Here is a 19792-nt window from a genome sequence, read left to right as displayed (position 1 = left end):
GCAGGGAAATGCAGGGAGAGAGTGAGGCGACCTCTGACGGTCGGAAACGGCATGCTTAATCAACACAAAGACCCTAAGTCATCGGAGGGGTGATGGCGAATGAAACAGTCATGCATAAAAGGCCTTTGGTTCTGTCTAGTTTCTCACAAATGGCTTCAAAAGATTTGTTTCTTCACCAAATCAGTTCCCAAAGTCAGGTGAGCCATGCTTAATAGATCAAGGCACAGTGAGATCAAGTTCTCTACAGATTCTGGGGGAGTAAAAGAAGCTTCACAAAGACTGAGCAGGGTTTTTAAAAAAATGTATGGGACCATCAGGACAACCAGTCTAAACACAGACAAGCAAGAATGAGGGAAACTGGACACGGGCTAATACTTCATCGTAATGGGATTTCCAGAATCCCATCAAGGGCAGCAGCCTGGCATGCTGCTAGGGCTTGTATCAGCGGGCCAGACGAGAATGTGTCACAAATCTATACGCTCAACAAAATGGGTCATGTCAAAGAATAAGAATCTGGCAACCGAGAGCTTAACAAAAGCACGGATGGAATCAGAGGTCTTTAAATGGGTCAGGATCAGGTACATTATGACAAGGAAGAACTGACCCATTCACGGGACTAATAGACAATCGATCTTGGCGCCAGCCCAACAAGGGAGACAGAGCGGACCTCTGTTAGGCCCATGCAATGTTCAATCCACTGCCGGTGTCTTAAATCACTGAGAGCCAGCGTGGTGTAGTGATTAAGAGCGGTGGTTTGGAGCAGTGGACTCTGATCTGGAGAACCGGGTTTGATTCCCCACTCCTCCACATGAGTGGTGGAGGCTAATCTGGTGAACTGGATTTGTTTCCCCACTCTTACACAGGAAGTCAGCTGGGTAACCTTGGGCTAGTCACTCTCTCTCAGCCCCACCTACCTCACAGGGTGTCTGTTGTGGGGAGGGGAAGGGAAAGGTGATTGTAAGCCAATGTGATTCTCCCTTAAGTGGCAGAGAAAGTCGGCACATAAAAACCAACTCTTCTTCTTCTTCTTCAAACGACTGGTAGCCATTTCCCTTACTGAAGAAAAAAAGAATGCAGTAAAGTACCCTTCCAGGCAACTACACTATGGTTAATATGTTTGCAGGGACATCACACCAATGGGGTGATTCACTGCCAATGAACACCACACCTACCTGATGTCCTAGGATTCGCCTAGATAAAACAGCCTGTATGCTAAACCTATAAAGGTTCAAACTGTGTGGTAAATCATAAGTTCTATGGTAAACCCCTATGGAAAACCATATAGTTTCGGGCAAATCCTAGAGCATTGTGCTGCAGTGGGGACACCATTTATGGGCATTCACCAAAAGTGATGGCGTGATGCTGACTTTCCTAGCCATGTTCCCACCACCACCCTGCCAAGCAGCAGCAGGCAGGCAGAACAGGTTGGGAGGTCTCACACTGTGGCGGGAGACCTGGTCTCCCTAGATCTGAATGAGAAGCTTTCCTCAGGGAATCAGCCTTACTGAAGTTGGGATGGCTGGGACCTGCAAGGTCTGACACCAGCTGTCCCATCTAGGGTTGCTAACCTCCAGGTGGGGCCTGGAGATCTCCTGGACTTCTAACTGCTCTCCAGACAACACAGATGTTTCCACTGGAGAAAATGGAGGTTTTGGAGGGTGGACTCTATTACACCCCACTGAGGTATGACCCCTTTGCACACCCCACCCTTCCCAGGCTCCACCCCAAAACTTCAGAAATTTCCCAACTATAGTCCATAGTGTTGCCAGCCTCCAGGTGGTGGCTGGAGATCTCCTGCTATTACAACTGATCTCCAGCCGATAGAGATCAGTCCGCCTGGAGAAAATAGCCGCGTTGGCAATTGGACTCTATGGCACTGAAGTCTCTCCTGACCCCAAACCCTGCCCACCTCTGGCTCTGCCCCAAAAATCTTCAGGTATTTCCCAACCCAGAGCTGGCAACCCTATAAATCCTGCACTCTAACAGTTAGGGTCCAACAATTACACTGTACTGGTTCTCTGAATAACCTGTCCCATGTATGTGGCCTACAAATATAGGCCTTTAATCATTTGGTCCATTACCTACAAGAAAAGAATGAACAAGCAAGCTGAAAGATTAGGGAAGACATGTATGCCTTTAGGCCTCCGTTTACATTCAGAGTTATAGACATAGTAAAGGAAAGCAGATGATCCTTTCTGCCACTTGGGACCCAATTTGTCAGGTACTCTGGATTGTTTCAGCAAATGAAAGTGCTGGAACACAGAGTAAGTTTGAAATCATGTTTTCCTCTGGGTCGGTGGCTCAAGTAAAGTATGTTGATTTCACAGAGTGGCCATTAATCCACCTCCTCCAGTTGCCAACCTCCAGGTTAAGGCTGGAGATCTCCCACTATTACATCTGATCTCCAGGCGACAGAGATCAAGTCCCCTGGAGAAAATGGCTGCTTTGGAAGGTGTACGCTATTACATTATACCCCACTGAAGTCCCTCCCCTCGCCAAACTCTGCCCTCCTGAGGTTCCACCCCCAAAATCTTCAAGTATTTCCAACCGAGAGCTGGCAAACCTACCCCCCCCCACACACACAATGTATTAGACCAAGTAGACCAAAGTATTAGACCAGCATGGTGTAGTGGTTAAGAGCAATGGTTTGGAGCGGTGGACTCTGTTCTGGAGAAACGGGTTTGATTCCCCACTCCTCTACATGAGCGGTGGAGGCTAATCTGGTGAACTGGATTTGATTCCCCGCTCCTACACACAAAGCCAGCTGGGTGACCTTGGGCAAGTTACACCTCTGTTAAGAGCTCTCTCAGCCCCACCTACCTCACAGGGTGTCTGTTGTGGGGAAGGGAAGGGAAGGGGATTGTATGCCGGTTTGAGTCTCCCTTAAGTGGCAGAGAAAGTCGGCAAATAAAAACCAACTCTTCTTCTTCAATATATATTTTAGTGCTGGTACCTTGAATCTGAGAAGTTTACTGAACAACTCGGTTCACTTTGTAGCATCGACATTGTTGTCACCCTCTGCCATCCCATCAGTCCTTGTGTTTATTATCTGCAGCGATTTTCTATTTTCTTCCAGATAGTTGGCAAAGATATTGAATGGCGTTGGGTCAAGAATTGATGCCTGTGCAACATTTCCATTTAATGATAATTTTCCTGTTAACAATTACAGTTGGGAACCAGCTACCCAATTTCTTAATTCATTTGACTTGTGTTCTTATTGATGTTTGTGTGGTGCCAGCCTCCCCCGCCCCACAAGTGCTAAATCAAACATCTCACGGAAATTTTAAGCGGATGATGTCAATAAGGGTGCTTTCAGATAAACACTTGTCATTGTCTGAACTTTGTTTAGCCCAAATAGGCACATTTTCATTAGTGGGATCCCTTCCACGTATTCAGTGTTGCTCTGTGCAACCACATGAAGCCACCTCACACTGAGCCAGACCCTTGGATTCTCAAGGTCAGTATTCTCTGCTCTTATGGGCAGCACTGTCCAGGGTCTCAGGTGGATATCTTTTACAACACCGCCTACCTGATCCTTTTAAGTGCAGATGCTGGGGATTGAGCCTGGGACATTCTGCATGCAGAGCAGATGTTCTATCACTGAGCCATGGCTTCTCCCCTACCAACTATCCATTGTTATGGGTGTGAAAAAGCTTTGGTGGCTTCTGGTTGATGTTCATATAAGGGTTTATACCACTTATTAAGATCTTGCAGGCAAGAATTCTTTACATATTAAATTCCGTATTATACATTAGTCCCCAAACGACTTCCTGCAGTGGCCACAGGGTTGCCAGCTCTGGGCTGGGAAATACCTGGAGATTTTGGGGTGGAACTGTCCTGAGGAGGGAGAAGTTTGGTGAGGAGAGGGATTTCAATGGGGTATAATGCCATATAATCCACCTTCCAAAGCGGCCATTTTCTCCAGGTGACCTAATCTCTATTGCCTGGATATCATTGTAATATTGGGAGATCTCCAGCCACCACCTGGAGGTTGGCAGCCCTAAGTGGCCACCATTCCTTTGGCTGTATCAGAGAGAGATGAGACAGATGGCCTGGAATTATCTGAGATTTGGCTCTTCCCCTCTCAGAACTATTTCTGCTAGTATAGTTATTCCAACTGGTCATTCTGTAGACATCCTTACATTGAACAGTAAACTGCATGGCTTGTGCCAATCACGAAAGCAGCAAAACCTGCTACTGAACTTGAATCTAGCTGTTTTACAGCAGACCAACACAGCAACTGTCTGAAACTATGTTCTATAATATTGCTTGTTGCCTCACCAGACTGCAAACAGGCTTCTGATGACTAACCTTAATGAAATGGCGGAATTAGATTAGATTGCCTGGTACTTTGAAGCCAGCAGGACGAAAAGAAGACACAGAGAAAGAAAACGACAATCACTTACAAATGTTTTTCCCCCCTTACCTCCCATGAGGAAGAGAAGTCCTGCCACATACTGCATAAGGCCTCGATCCCAGCAGCAGCCCAGCACCCCAATAATCCATCCAAAGAGGATGATGGCAACAGCCATGCCCATGAAACCAGCTGTCATTCTGCGCAAGTCTGTAAAAAAGAAAGAGAGAGAAGAGGATGCACGTTCTGGGTTAGTGTGAAGATTCCCATTTGCCCGGCACATCAGCAACCTGCAGAACGGAAAATTCACGCAGATGATATTCTGGTATTCATACACTGATTCAGGGCTGTTGATTCTAAAGAATAAGAACTAGGTGTCCTCTCAAGTTTCTAGTTACACAGAGATCTTGTCTGATGCTATCTGCCAGTAGGGTTGCCAACCTCTAGGTACTACGTTATAAAGACATCCACATAGATGGTTTTCAATATCAATCTGGCCAAAAATGGTATCGTCAAACTGAAGAATAAAATGGGATACGATTGTTTTGGAGTCTTCCTCAGTCCCACTTCTGCATATATAGAAAAGTACATTTACATTCACATATTAAAAGTTGTTATTTAACAATTATGGAAATATAAAATATTCAACTTACACATCAGCAACAGTGCATACACTTGTTCCAAATTCAGCTCATGCATATTTTCACAATTTTCCACAAAAAGTCCCCGTAGGGAAACTTGTTCTAACTGCATATATAAATCTCCAATATTCCCAAATTGGGATATTATTTTTAAATGCTAGCAGTTATACAGCAATTGTTCAGCCAACTATTCACCATTTGAAGATACCATTTTTGGACAGATTGATATTGAAAGCCATCTATGTGGATTTCTTTATAACATTGTGCATACTTTTTTTCATTGTCACTGTATATACCTTGCATTTGTTGTTTGAAGCTAGTTAATACAATCTTGTTATGCTATGGTTGTGTCAGCCGTTTCTGTACTAATTTCCTAACCTTTGGTAAGAGTACAGAGGTGTTCTTTTTGTTGAAAACCTTTAGGTACTAGCTGGAGATCTCCTGCTATTACAACTGATCTCCAGCCGACGGAGATCAGTTCTCCTGGAGAAAATGGCTGCTTTGGCAATCGGACTCTATGGCAGCGAAGTCCCTCTCCTCCCCAAACCCCACCCTCCTCAGGCTCCGCCCCCAAAACCTCTTGCCGATGGCGAAGAGGGACCTGGCAACCCTATCTGCCAGACATTTCTCCCATTGCAACCTGCACAGAAATGGCAGTGCTAAGGATAAGTCTATTCGGAGTGATTCTTCCAATTGGGAAATTATTATGTGCGCAGCAGCAGCACATCGCTGAATCAGCACCCTACAGCTATTTAAGAAGAAGGAGGTCAGATAAAAGAAGCCTCTGCTAACATTGCCTTAGAGCTGGAAGAACTCCTGCGGGTGATCTAGCCCAACAAGTCTCAGTCCCCATGCAGCTTGATCAGCACTTCCGATTGAAGACAGCCATTTGGGGGGCAACCAAAGCCAGGAAAACAGGGCACTGCCCCCATAGGAATACAGATGTAGAGCAAGTCTGTGGCATGGTCCTGCTGTTCACATAGCAGCTTTCAAATGGGAAGAGGAAGTGAATGGCTCTTGGTTCAGTTCATTCCCACTGCTTCAGACAGGGTACGTCATACCCCCAAAGCATATTCAACAAAAGCAGTGATGGACTCTATAATGTATAATTTCCTCCTCTATGTCCTTATAGACCTTCACCTGCGGCCATTTGGCTCACTGAACAGAAAAGAAGGCAGTAATGCACCCTTCCATTGCAACTACAAGACGCTTAAAGACTTCCTCATTTCCCTCAGCCAACAAGATGGCTGCCTAGAGTTTCCATGGTAATAGAAGTGGCAACAGTGGCAAAGAGAAAGACAAAATGGAGGTTCAAAGGAGATCTGGGGTGAACACTGAGGGGATGCGCCAAAGAGATGATATTGTCAATATGAAGGATTACACAGCTGCCCATTAAAAAACTGTGGCGCATCTTGACCCGTTTTAATGCTTTTTTGGAAAGGAGACATACATGTATCACTTACTCTCAACGTGTTTGCCCCTGCCAATCGGATACAGTTGAAACAGTCAACCATGTGTTATAGTATTGTCCTTTGTATAGGGACATTCAGTCTCCGTACGTAATTGCAATCTTATAATATTTTCCAGGCAGATCTAATGACTTTTACATTTCCCTTCTTCTAGATTGTTTTAATTAAACCACCTTTAAGGTGGCCAAATTTCGTGCCTTGGCATGTTCAACAAGGAGGCAGATGGTTAAGTCCTTTTATTAATTATGTCTGTCCTATGGAAACCAGCCTTTGAAATTTTATTGTATGTAGACGTGCTGATGATTCTCTTTGGGCGCTGTCCCGCATGCTGAATAATCCACTTTCAATCCACTCCCAAGGCACTTTGCAGCTGGATTTTGATGTATAAATTACAAAATCCAGTTGCAAACTATTTTAAAGTGTATTGAAAGTGCGTTGTTCAGCATGTGTGAAAGGGCCCTTTGTGTGTCAGTCTTGGCTGATCTATGATTATAATAAATAGAGATTGATTGATTGATTAATAGAGGACTATGGACATGCACTGGCAGGTATGAATTTATACATGTGATGTCTTCGGGCAGGGACTTGACAATGTGCAGGATAGAGGATACACAGAAAGTCAGGTCTCTGTCCCAAACAGCTTACAATTAAAAAGTTGATGTATGGGATACAGCAAAGGGAGGGAGAAGGTGAAGCAGAAAATAAACAAGCAAACGTTCAAAAGTGATGTTCTTGGTGTGCCCTTCTTCCTCCCACCAGAATATTATGCTGGACCAACCTGAAAAGAATCATATAAAGCATTCAAAATAGTAAGTTTGATGAAGGGGCTGCAAAGAAAAAAGCTAAAGATGGAAATATGAGCTCTCCATGTTATTACTGGGCTCTGCTCAAACCGTCTGCAGACTATGGCATTAAACAGTTTAAGCATTTCAATAGCATGCTGTTATTTTAATTTTCTCTCTTTTTTTGCTGAAGACCATATATTAATAAGGTAGGTAGCCCACAGGAGTAGAACAAAAAGTAGGGGAAAGCATAGAAATATATTAACTACAGGAAGAAAGTGATTTTTTTCATAGAGGTTTTTTATTATTTTGAAGTTTACTCTTCTATTAACATTTAAATTGAGAGCCCTGCCTTCCGAGCTCCACGTGAGAAATCTGCATTTAAATCGATGCCACTGAAAAGGGAGAGGAAATGTATGGCAATGTGGAAGCCATCTCCATTTGCTTTGAAAAGGATCTGTCCTATAAATAATTGAATCTTTTTGTTTATGAAAGAGAGATGAAATTAGAAGAATATTAAAATCAATGTAGAATAATGTTTAAGGAAGGGAGGTACAGGAAATCATTTCATTGCCAAGGTCTCAAGTGTTGATATCTGAAGATGGAATTATTCTGGGAATGAGGCCTTTACTATGCCTTTAAAGGAAGCAACATTGTGTGTTAAACTAGGACTGAATTGAAGAGTCCTCGCCTGCCGATACTCATAGCAATAAACATTACACAGCAAGAACATCACAAAAGCCCTACTAGATCAGGCCAATAGTAGATCAGAATGGCTAACCAAGATATCCTGTAATGCTATGGTTGCCAGGTCCTTCTTCGCCACTGGCGGGAGGTTTTTGGGGTGGAGCCTGAGATGGGCAGGGTTTTTTTTGGGGGGGGGGAGTCCAATGGCCAAAGCAGCCATTTTCTCCAGGTGAACTGATCAGTTGTAATAGCAGGAGATCTCCAGCTAGGACCTGGAGGTTGGCAACCATATGGAATGCACACAAGCAGTGGCACAGGGGCCAGCCTCTACATGCTGTAGCCCCCCCGTCCAGTAACTGATATTCAGAAGTACACTGCCTTTGAAAATGAACCTGTATTTTAACTATGCCTTTGGGTTGCCAAGTACCCCCTGTTAACCAACAGGGGAGGGGAGTGGGGGTCTTACCAGGCACAAAATGAGACCCAGGCCTTGACGCCATCAGCACATTGACAGTACTTCTGGAAGTGCCATCATCGCGTTGCCGACAACGTGGGATTTGGTCAAAAATAGAGAGCTGCTTTTACCATAGAGTTCTGCCCAAATACCACAGCGTCTCCCATGTCATCAGTGACGTGGTGACGTTACTCCAGAAGTGATGTCAGTGTGCTGAAGGCATCAAGATCTAGGCCTCATTTTGCACCTGGTAAAACCTCTGCTGGCTGGCTAAACAGCGTGGGATCCCACTGGCGGGGGTCTAGCAACTCTACTAGGCCTGCCAAGCTCCCAATGGGGATGGAGGGTGAGGAATTCCCCAACATGAGTTCCTGTTGCCTGCTGCCCCACCAAGCAGAGACAGGCAAAATTATAAAAAAAAGGTGACATGGGAATCACAATATCAGTTCCAGGGCAAAGTTTAAACGTTTTGGTACCATGATCAAGAAGGGCCTTCCTGGGTTACCACTATGGTTGCCAGCTCTGGGTTAGGAAATATGTGGAGATTTTTGGGGCGGAGCCTGAGGAGGGTGGGGTTTGGGTAGGGACTTCAATGCCATAGAGCCCAATGGCCAAAGCGGCCATTTTCTTCAGGTGAACTGATCTTTATTGGCTGGAGATCAGTTGTAATAGCAGGAGATCTCCAGCTAGTACCTGGAAGTTGGCAACCCTAGTCACCACTCATCTAGCCTCAGTTGGTGGAGCCATCCAAAGCTGGGCTTTCAGATGACCAGAACTGATGGGCAGGTTCATATGGGAGAAGGCAGTCCTTAAATTATGCTAAGCCATACAGGGCTTTACAGGTCAATTCCAGCACCCTGAATTGGGCTCAGAAGCAAATTGGGAGCCAGTGTAGATGGAACAAGACTGGAGCGATATGGTTCCTAGGACCCACTCCTGTCACCTTTCTGGCCACAGAATTCTGTACCAACTGTACCTTTTGGATAATCTTCAAGGGCAGTCCCATGTAGAGCACATTGCAGTAATCTAATCTACATTTTACCAGGGCATGCACTACAGTTGCAGGATCGCCTTCCCCCAAGGAAGGGCCTCAGTTGGCCCACAAGTCAAAGCTGCTGTAAGGCAGCTCTGGCCAAAACTGTCTGGAACTTTTTTATCCACAGGAGGCCCAGTAGCACCCCAAAGCTATGAACCTGCTTCTTTAGGGAAAATATAACTCCATTGAGAACACGAGATATCCCAATTCCCAGGTCAAACTTTCCCCCTACCAGCACCTCCATGTTATTGGGATTAAGTTGCAGTTTGTTAGCCCTTATCCATTCCAAAACTGACTCTAGGCACCTGTTCGTAGTTTCCACAGCCTTCCTGGGATCTGCTGGAAGCATGAGATAGAGCTGAGTGTCATCTGCATAGAGTTTCTGGAGATTCCTAGAGCTACTCTATGCCACTTCCAGGTTTTTCCTGGAGGGGACATAGTGGCGCAGACAACATTGCCATGTTTGTTCTTTTCCTCCCGCCGCTTGGAGCAGCGGCAGCCAACTAGGGCCCTATCTCTAGTTTTCCTCTCCCAGCCACTTTATGTAAATGTTGAAAAGCATGGGGGACAAGAGGGGAACCTTGCAGAACCCTGTAGGCCAAAGGCCAAGGGGCAGTGAAGCAGTTCCCCAGCACCATACTCTTAGAAACTAAGATTGCCTGGGACTGACATGCTCAAGGATGTGGTACAAGACCTTCATAGCGAAGCAGTTCCCCAGCACCATACTCTTAGAAACTAAGATTGCCTGGGACTGACATGCTCAAGGATGTGGTACAAGACCATCATAGAACCTGGGTCTTGATCCGAATTCAGAATACTATTTATCTGCAGTGGATCACTGTGAGATTTACGGTTGTAGGGCTATACGCTCTGCAAATAGCTTTCAGTCTTGATGGAATCGCCTCAGTGTCTCCCAAATGCTTCCAAAACACAGCATGAACGACAGTGGGTGGGCTTTTCATCCAGGTGGAATGTGGTCCTCAGCTTATCTCTTGCAGCTGAAGAGAGAAGCTTGGACCGCGTGATCTTGAAGCTTCCTCCCTGCCCTCTGGTGTCCCTGTTGCCGTTCTTAAGTAAGCCTATGACTAAGATCACGACTTAACTAGCATTTTCTGTATAGTATGCTACTCTGTCAGTAGCTGGAGGGGCAACGGTGTGGGGATAGAAAGCAAGAACCATAGCAATAGATTTGGAAAAGCCATCCATGGCTACTTCTAGTCCTAAATCATTCTGAGGGACTATCCTGCAAGAGTTCTTGACCGACATGTTCCGGGTGTTTCCCCACAATCAAAAGACTTGGCTTCCTGAAGCTGAGAGTTTGAAACACGGAGCTGTTTTTTGAGGACTCCTGAGAATGAAGAAATACGTGAGTTAACAGGCAAGCCCTCCATCTTGTATGTGGGTCTCCTGACGTTTGCCTCCTTCCTGTCTCAGGCAACTTTCTGCCTGGCCGTTCACACTGTGCTGCCCCAGCAGAAAGCGAGGTGTTACATAGAAAACGTCACTGCTCAAAAAGGGTCTGGAGTGCAGCTCCAGGCGCTGGACGAGATACACACGATCCATCTGCCATTTCCTCACTAGCACGACAGGCTTTGAATTGCTTACATTTCCTCCTCATCTATGGCTAAAAGAGGAAAGGGCAATGGGGGAGCTCCTGCTTCCTTTGAGAGGCACCATTTCACACCTGTATTTTTTCAGCCCTCTGCCTTAGAATCTCCTTAGACATTTTTTTTGTTTTGGAACGGTGAAATCACCTCCTATGAAAACCACACAGAGTTAACAAAAGGCCACCTGTGTGTGGCATTCGCTCTAATTCCACCACACAATAGGCTTCATCTCCACTGGAAAATCCCCCAGGGGACTCCATATATTAATAGTCATTTCCTTTCCCCAGCCCCTGCTGGCTGATTTTTCAATATCATTCTTATGAGGGAGTGGGGGGAAAGAACGCACACACTTTGTCGCCAAGCATTGAATTACCCGCAACCTGGAGGGCTTTGGATGCCATTTCGGGAAATAGATCCAGAGGAACAGGATGCCCCATGGGAGGTAGTAATGGACTCTGGTGACTTCCACCTCTAGGTCAGCGATTAGAATGTAGGTCAGATTGAATGCTGAGAGCCCAGGGCAATGCGCGCTCCACGGGCTTTACCTCTGGGATCCCTGTGGAGCTCTTAATTTAACAAGAGCCTAAACCAGACTTAGGCAGACTCCGAAGGGAGGGGCTGCACAGAGAATAGCGTCCGTGGTACCTTGAGGGCAGAACAAAATGGTACAAGAGAGACCGAGTGGATAAAATGCAGGGGAGGAAAATGTGTAAGTTGCTTTGGGTTCCCACTGGAAAGAAAAGTGGGGTATAAATAGGGTTGCAAGCTAGGGTTGCCAGGTCCCTCTTCGTAACCGGTGGGAGGTTTTTGGGGCAGAGCCTGACGAGGGGAGGGTTTGGGGAGGGGAGGGACTTTAATGCCATAGAGTCCAATTGCCAAAGCGGCAATTTTTTTCCAGGTTACCTGATCTCTATCGGCTGGAGATCAGTTGTAATAGCAGGAGATCTCCAGCTAGTACCTGGTGGTTGGCAACCCTATTGCCAGCCTCCAGGTGGGGCCTGGAGATCTCCTGGAATTAGAACGGATCTCTAAGCAACAGAGGTCAATTACCTTGGAGAAAACAGCTGCTTTAAAGGGTGTATGTCATTATACCCCATTGAGGTCCCATTTGCAGGCACATTTGCAGGAGCACTAAATTTGTTGGGGCCCTAAACTTGAATATCATACATATATTATGCATAGCAAATATCCCCCATTTTGTGATAGTTTTGGAGAACCAGTCAGCTGTCACCAAATTTTTGGATATTCACAATAGGAATGTAACCCATTGGGGAGCACTTAGTGAAAGAACCACCCAGAATCCTCTTTTTAACTATGAGAAACTGAGGCCATTTATGCTTGGTAATTAGCAGTGTGTTCCATGATGAATCGCCCCACATATTTTTTTGAGTTTTTCACACTGAACCGTTATTCAGGAAGTGACTGCTTCGCATTTCTTAAGCGCCCCTTTAACTCGACCTTTTGTGTTTGCTTCGCCCCCACACCGAAGAATCCCCTCAAGGAACCATGCAAAATCACAGCTGCGTGTTAGCTATGCACACGGCGGTTGCTAATGGCTATGCAAACAGGAACGAAAGAGCAGGTGAGTGTGTGTGTGGGGGGATTTCTCCTTTTGCATCGGGACCGTGAATAGACATTTTAAAGGTCACATTAAAAAAAGAGCTTTGAGCGAGCATAAAAATTGCCCCTGCATAAATGGCCTGTGTTTTGTTTTTTAAGTTCCGAGCAAAAAACTCCCAGACCACACCTGCTGATAGAATCTGGGGATGCGCCTGGGAAAAATGTACCATGTGGCTTTGCCCTAAGAAAGTGCAACTAGACAAGGGGGGTTACCGCACTTTGTATTCCCAGCGATGTATTATGAGTTTGAAAATGTTGTAAAAAACATCGCTTTAAAAGGGTTTTTGGATAGCACGGCTTATAAATGGTTGGAAGATGTCTTCACAGCTAAAGGGGCCAAACAAAGTGCGAACAGTATTTTTTATAACATTTTCAAACTCTAAATACATTGGTGGGAATACATAGAAAGTGCGAACAGTATTTTTTCTAACATTTTCAAACTCTTAATACATTGCTGGGAATACAAGTGTGGTAACAGCCAAGGATCACCCAGTAACTTCACAGCGGGGGAGGGATTTGAACCCTGATCTCCATGGCCTTAATCCAATATTATACACACAATTCTCACACTGTCTTCCCTTTGCTTCACTGCTGCTGGAGCATTATTATTCCTTCTTCATCATCTTCGTAGCTCTGTAGCAGAAAGGCTCCTTGGTGCTACATTTGACTTGTCACAAATTTTAGATCTTTAGTTCTTTCCCCAGTGGTTTCCTAATTGCCTAAAACCACAAAATGGACTTGTTGGTATATTACCAACTCTGTGCACCAAGAGCTGTAGCATCTGCCACCCTCTCTCCTTTCCTCTTAATGTGGGTAACCAGACCATCCCTACTTCCTGTATCCTGATTAAGATGGAAATTTACCAATTTGATCCGGTTCCTCCTTTCTGCACATCAATTCCTCTTGCTGAAGCACCCGCTCATCTCCCTTTCTGCATGCATGAATGCAGGATTACAGGAGGAAATGGCACTCGTCTCTGCTATACCATCGTTCATTCCAGGCTGGCTCATTGCTATGCAAACAGCAGCCTTCTATGAATGTATAGGTGTCAAGGAAAAAAATGCACGGGGAGAAACAGGTGCCAGGGAAATGGATTTCCCTTTGCTCTCCACCACTCCCCATCTCCAAAACCCAATGATTTCCCTGTTAATAGGCCCTCTGAGTTCCACATGGCGCTAACCTTTTGCAATCAATGTCGTTGCCAAATATGGGGCTGCCGAAAAGCAGAAGGAACATAACATTGTAACTTGGTAAACGCTAGGATGACAGCCAAAGCAGCGACAGGGGAAGAGAGTCAGGAGGGAGACACAGCCACCTAAACCAACAGCCAGGGAGCGGGGAATCCCAGCACAGATGTTGCAGGCAGTGAAAATGAAAAGAATGCCTCATCCCACACAGCCAGATGAGCCTCCGCAAATGCCCTAGGCTGCCAACTAGTCTTGCCCGAGATGTCCTTCCCATGTGTATAGTTGTATGGGGCTGGCAAATCAACATGGAAAAAACAAGCAGGTGCTTTAGTGACACCTTAAAGATGAACAACATGGCAACTTCTGTGACTTTGAGCCCACTTGGTCAGATCCACAAGCTGGGTCCTTGCTTGGCAGACACAAACACACACCCATATAGTCTACAAATTTGAAGAAGAAGAAGAGTTAATTTTTATATGCCGACTTTCTCTACCACTTAAAGGAGACTCAGACCGGCTTACAATCCCCACCCTTCCCCTCCCCACAACAGACAGACACCCTGTGAGGTAGGACAGGCTGAGAGAGCTGTGACTAGCCCAAGGTCATCCAGCTGGCTTTATGTGTGGGGAAACCAACCCAGTTCACCAGATTAGCCTCCGCTGCTCATGTGGAGGAGTGGGGAATCAAACCCGGTTCTCCAGATCAGACTACACCGCTCCAAACCACTGCTTTTAACCACTACACCATGCTGGCTTACATGAAACCTGTAATATGTGCTGTCTCTTTGTGCTTCTTCTCACTTTGCTTTTTGGGGAGGGGCCATGGCTCAGTGGTAGAGCATCTGTGTTGCATGTAGAAGGTCCCAGGTTCAATCTCTGGCATCTCCAATTTATAGAATCAGGTAGTAGGTGATGCGAAAGACCTACACTGGAGTTCCTGGAGAGCTCCTGCCAGTCTGAGTAGTCAACACTGATCACGATGGACTGATGGTCCAGTATAAGGCAGCTTCATGCGTTGATGTGTGTGTGCTTATAACCTCACATACATATGCATACGTAAATACATTCTAGAATAAAATTTTGTTACATTTGTTGGTACAGAAACTGTGGCTAAAGTCCTACATGATTTCTGCACATGTTTGCTGCATCAGACTCTTCCCCTGGAATTTTTACAAGAATAAACTGAGGAGGGGGGGACATGTACACAACACATGCTGTTGCTACCTTTTGCTTTGGATTCACACACTGAGCATCAAAATGACAATGACGTATCTATCACTGTCAAAGGACAGGAGGACCTGACAGATCCATTTATAGAATCATACAATCATAGAGTTGGAAGGCACCACCAGGGTCATCTAGTCCAACCCCCTGCACAATGCAGAAATTCACAACTACCTCCCACACACACACCCAGTGACCCCTACTCCATGCTCAGAAGATGGCCAAGATGCCCTCCCTCTCATCATCTGCCTAAGGTCATAGAATCAGCATTGCTGACTGATGGCCATCTAGCCTCTGCTTAAAAACCTCCAGGGAAGGAGCACTTACTGCATGACCAAACATTCCCATTAGGATGCCCCTCCAAAACCTCGCACTGAATGCCTGTATGTATAATACTCCCAACCAGAGGTAGGGTTGTCAACTAAGGCTTGAGAAGTTCCTAGCAATTTGGAGGCGGTGCTTGGAGAGGGTGGAGTTTGGGGGAGGGGAGGGAGCTCCCAGGGGAACATGATGCCATAGAGTCCACATTCCAAAACTGCCACTTCTTCCAGGGAAGGGGGACTGGTCTCCAGGAGAATTCTCCAGGTGCCACCTCGAGGCTGGCAACCCTAAACTGATGCTGATTTTCAGGAAGTTAGTGAACTAGAAAGGGAGTTTTTATCCCCAGGGTTTCCCCTCCTAGCATTTGAAGATCATTTATCTGGGACAAAACTCTTACTATGTAAGCACAGCATTTTCCTACTACTACCTGCTGGCAATGCGACATCAGGATCACAGGTAAGGCAACTTTGAGGTCTTTACCCTGTGATGTAGGGGTTCTACCTTTTAAGAAACCCCGGCTTAGAACAGACATCCAAAGTAAACAAGATCTTGACAGCCAAGCATCCCACTGGTTATGTAAACCCAGTATCTGAATTCTACTCTTCCTCATCTTTGTAGCTCTTGAAGGGCCTCTTTACATGTCCCAAATTCTTCATGTTTGTTGAGCGATGACAAGGGGCTTTGAAGCAGAGACTCAACGAGAATTTTTTTTTTTGCCTCCCAGACTCCCACATCAGTCTTTTCTCCTTGCGAAGGAGGTTCGCAGGCAGAATCAATGGCCGCCTTCCCCTCCGCACTTTTTCTCTCTCCCTTAAAGCATCATACTAAGCAGCTCTTAGCTCTGCTCTCAAAATCACATTGCTTATGTGGCTGTAGGTGAGTTTTGCAATGGAGCCGCCAATAACTGCTCCACAGGGTGCTTTAAGGAGAAGGCAGTGTGGAGGGAAAGTGGGGCTGCCAGGTCCCTCTTCGCCACTGGCGGGAAGTTTTTGGGGTGGAGCCTGAGGAGGGCGGGGTTTGGGGAAGGGAGGGACTTCAGTGCCATAGAGTCCAATGGCCAAAGCGGCCGTTTTATCCAGGTGAACTGATCTCTATTGGCTGGAGATCAGTTGTAATAGTAGGAGATCTCCAGCTAGTACCTGGAGGTTGGCAACCATAAGGGAAAGGTAGTTGCCACTTTGGCCTGGGTACCCCAGTCTTGAGGATAAAAGGGCAGACATCAGTGCCAGGTTTGCCAGCTCTGGGTTTGGGAATACCTGGAGATTTGAGGGTGGAGCCTGGGAGAGCGGGGTTTAGGGAGGGGAGGGACCTCATTAAGGTATAATGCCTGGCAGTCTATCGTCCAATGCAGCCATTTTCTCCAGGAGAAGCGGAATAAATGTTTTAAATAAATAAATAAGCTATTTATGTAGTCTGGAGATCAGTTGTAATTCTGGGAGCTCTCCAGCCCCTACCTGGAGGATGGCAACCCTACATGAGTCTGGGAGGCACAAACCTCCCATTGAGTGCATAATTCAAAGTCCTTTGGAGTCCTTGTGTTGTTGCTCGAAAAATTCCCAGGGTTCCCTGGACCCACCTTGCGTTCCCCACCAACACCTATCAGAAATAGAGAATGGTTGTTAAAAAATAAAAGAGAGTCTAAATGGACTTGGAATGCTACAGTGGAGGGAGAGAGGGTGTCTACTTTCCCACCTGAGTCATCTTTCCATGCTGAAACACTGCTGTGGGGGAGTCATTTCCCCATTCTGCTGTTCCACATGAACAGAATACTCCAACTGGAGCAGCAAAATGGGGAAATAACTCTTCCCCCCCCCCAGTGCTATTTCAGTGTGGGAAAACTGCTGGAGGGAGGGGACAGGACTCCTTTCTCCCCCCGTAGTGGTCTTCCAAGCCCAAACTGGCTGTCCTTTATTTTTTCAGCAGCCATTCTGCACAGCTGCTGGAACCCAGACCCAATTCTTTAAGAACCCATGCATCTACTTTGGCCCTAGCATACCATCTGCTTCACAAGCGCAAAATCCCAGGTTCAATCCCTGGCATCACGGTTAAAAGGATCAAGTAGCAGGTGATGTGAAAGACCGACACCTGAGATCCTGGAGAGCTGCTGCCAGTCAGAGTATACAATACTGACCTTGGTAGACCAATTATTTAACCCAGTACAAGGCGGTGCCATGTGTCCAAAACAGGGTTGCCAGCTCCGGGTTTAGAAATACTTGGAGATTTGGGGGGTAGAGCCTAGAAGTGTGGGGTTTGAGGAGGGGAGGCACCTTCCAAAGTGGCCATTTTCTTCAGGTGGACTGATCTCTGTTGCCTGGAGATCACTTGTAATAATGGGAGATCTCCAGCCACCACCTGGAGGTTGGCAACCCTAGTTCAAGATCATTCGCAAAACCAGTCACCACAGCCAGAGAATGGCCACGTGGGATTACCATACAGCCGACATGTCAAGATGTCAAAATGGTGCTGTGAACCAGCCATTCATTTGAACTGTTGGGCAAATCCTAACAACTCTTTGAGTAGTTTTTATACTGGCCAGGTTGAATTTCTGCATTACTCAGGATACAATTTGCAAATGTCTCCACCAGAGCAAATCCATTTTACAACTATGTTTCAGTTGTGTTTGCATCTCTCTGGCTTTTGCTGATGCATTAAGACATTTGCTTCCTTCCCAAAACAAAATGACGGGATCTAACTTGGCACGTTGCTTTAACTGATCTTGTAAGCTAAGGAAGGTGGCAGTAAGCAGGTAGCATCCCCATGCAGAACCTGAACCTCATTTCTTAGGACATACCATGCTGCCTTCCAGGCTTAGCTTCATAAGTGACAAAAAAAATGATGAAACACAAAGCTGTCTCTCACATTACTTTTAAAAGACAAGGGTACACTTTTGGGCATTGAACTCATGTCCTAAGATGCACTGGATGTAAAGCTGACAGGTTCGTACATATCTAGTTTGCAGAGAAGCAGCATAGATTCTCAGTTCTGCTTTCGGAAAGGCACCTGCAGCACACACAGGGGACATCCCGTTTTCCTCTCATCTGCTGGTACCTTTCGCCCCTGCTGTGATTTACCCCTCCGCCACAGGCCAGGTGATGCTGGGCTAGGGTTGGAATAGAACAGATACCAGGCACACTTTCCACTCCAATCCCACACACACACCCATGAGCTGAACAGTGGCAGGGGGAGGGAGGTTGAGAGCTGAAACCACATCCTCAGAGCTTTCTGTTCGTAGCCTCCACATCACTGCCCGCTGGCTAAGCAGGTAGAAGGAGGTTGGAGGGGATGCTTTCTGTCTGGCATGCTTTCTGGTCCAAGCCCAGACCCCCACCCCCACCACTTGGCTGGCTGGGTGGGAGGTATGATTCACAGGGCACACTTCCCACTCCAAGCCTTCCTCCCTCACCCACCACCCTCCAGTTCCAGCCAACTTCTAACATTCTTAAGATCTCATTTGTAATGTTTTTGTTGTTGTAAGAATATCCCTCTTATCTGTACATGGCCCCATTGTTTTGATATATTTTTTTTGATCCACACTCTGGGCCCTTGTTCAGAATTCGGCATTTAGATGTAGGCTCAATCTGTGTTTTTAAGAGAACCAACCTGCACAAGAAACATCACCAACAAATTACAGAAGATTAAACAGAGGCAATTCTGAGGCTAACCGTGGCCCCCTTCTTCAAGATAGCTTGTTTCAAGGAAGGACTGGTTATCATGAAGATCATGGGTATGCATTCTTTCCCCCCAGATGATCACAGTCTTCTTCCTATGTAAAGCTGATGGGTGGCACATTTATTCTAGCAGTTCTCAGTTCAGTGAGTGCTACTTTCGGCATTACATCTAAAGCAGCAAAATGCAAGAAACACGAGCTATTGGAAGTTTAATCTTTTCTCACTTCTGTATTGTCTGCAACCTGACCCTGAGTCACTCCCTCACCTGACATGCCCTCTTCTGTTGTGCCCCTCAGCTTTGGAAATCTTGCGTCATCACTTCTATCTAGCACTGGATGCTGACATTCTTTTCTAGGCCACAATCTCAACATACAGCTTGAGTATCAGAAGAAGAAGAAGAAGAAGAAGAAGAAGAAGAAGAAGAAGAAGAAGAAGAAGAAGAAGAAGAAGAAGAAGAAGAAGAAGAGTTGGTTTTTATATGCTGACTTTCTCTAGCTTTTAAGGAAGAATCAAACCAGATTACAAGTGGGGAAACGCACATGGTGAGAAGGACGGGATCTAAAAATGTGAACAAGAAAAAAAAACAATGAGGAGCCATTTTGGATCAGATGAATGATCCACCCAGTCTACATTCTTTTTCACACAGTGGTCAACAAGATGCTCCTAAAAGATCCACAAATAGGGTGAAGAAGTTGTGGGAGCCCACCAGCACTGATATTCAGAGTGCTACTCCCTCTTAAATA

The 19792-nt window shown here is 46.0% G+C and overlaps 1 protein-coding gene across 1 annotated transcript in view; it reads right to left on the bottom strand.

Annotated features, from left to right (window-relative positions):
* TMEM178B (transmembrane protein 178B) overlaps positions 1-19792 on the bottom strand; it is a 314118-nt gene that overhangs the window by 28367 nt on the left and 265959 nt on the right. The window contains exon 3 of the mRNA XM_056847276.1: positions 4427-4564. Coding sequence (XP_056703254.1) covers positions 4427-4564 — 138 coding nt within the window. The remainder of the gene's footprint in view (positions 1-4426; positions 4565-19792) is intronic.

The sequence above is a fragment of the Euleptes europaea genome, chromosome 3 (assembly GCF_029931775.1).
Source record: "Euleptes europaea isolate rEulEur1 chromosome 3, rEulEur1.hap1, whole genome shotgun sequence".
Taxonomy (NCBI): domain Eukaryota; kingdom Metazoa; phylum Chordata; class Lepidosauria; order Squamata; family Sphaerodactylidae; genus Euleptes; species Euleptes europaea.
Note: the sequence above shows the minus strand (reverse complement) of the source record. Positions and strands in the feature narration are given on the sequence as shown.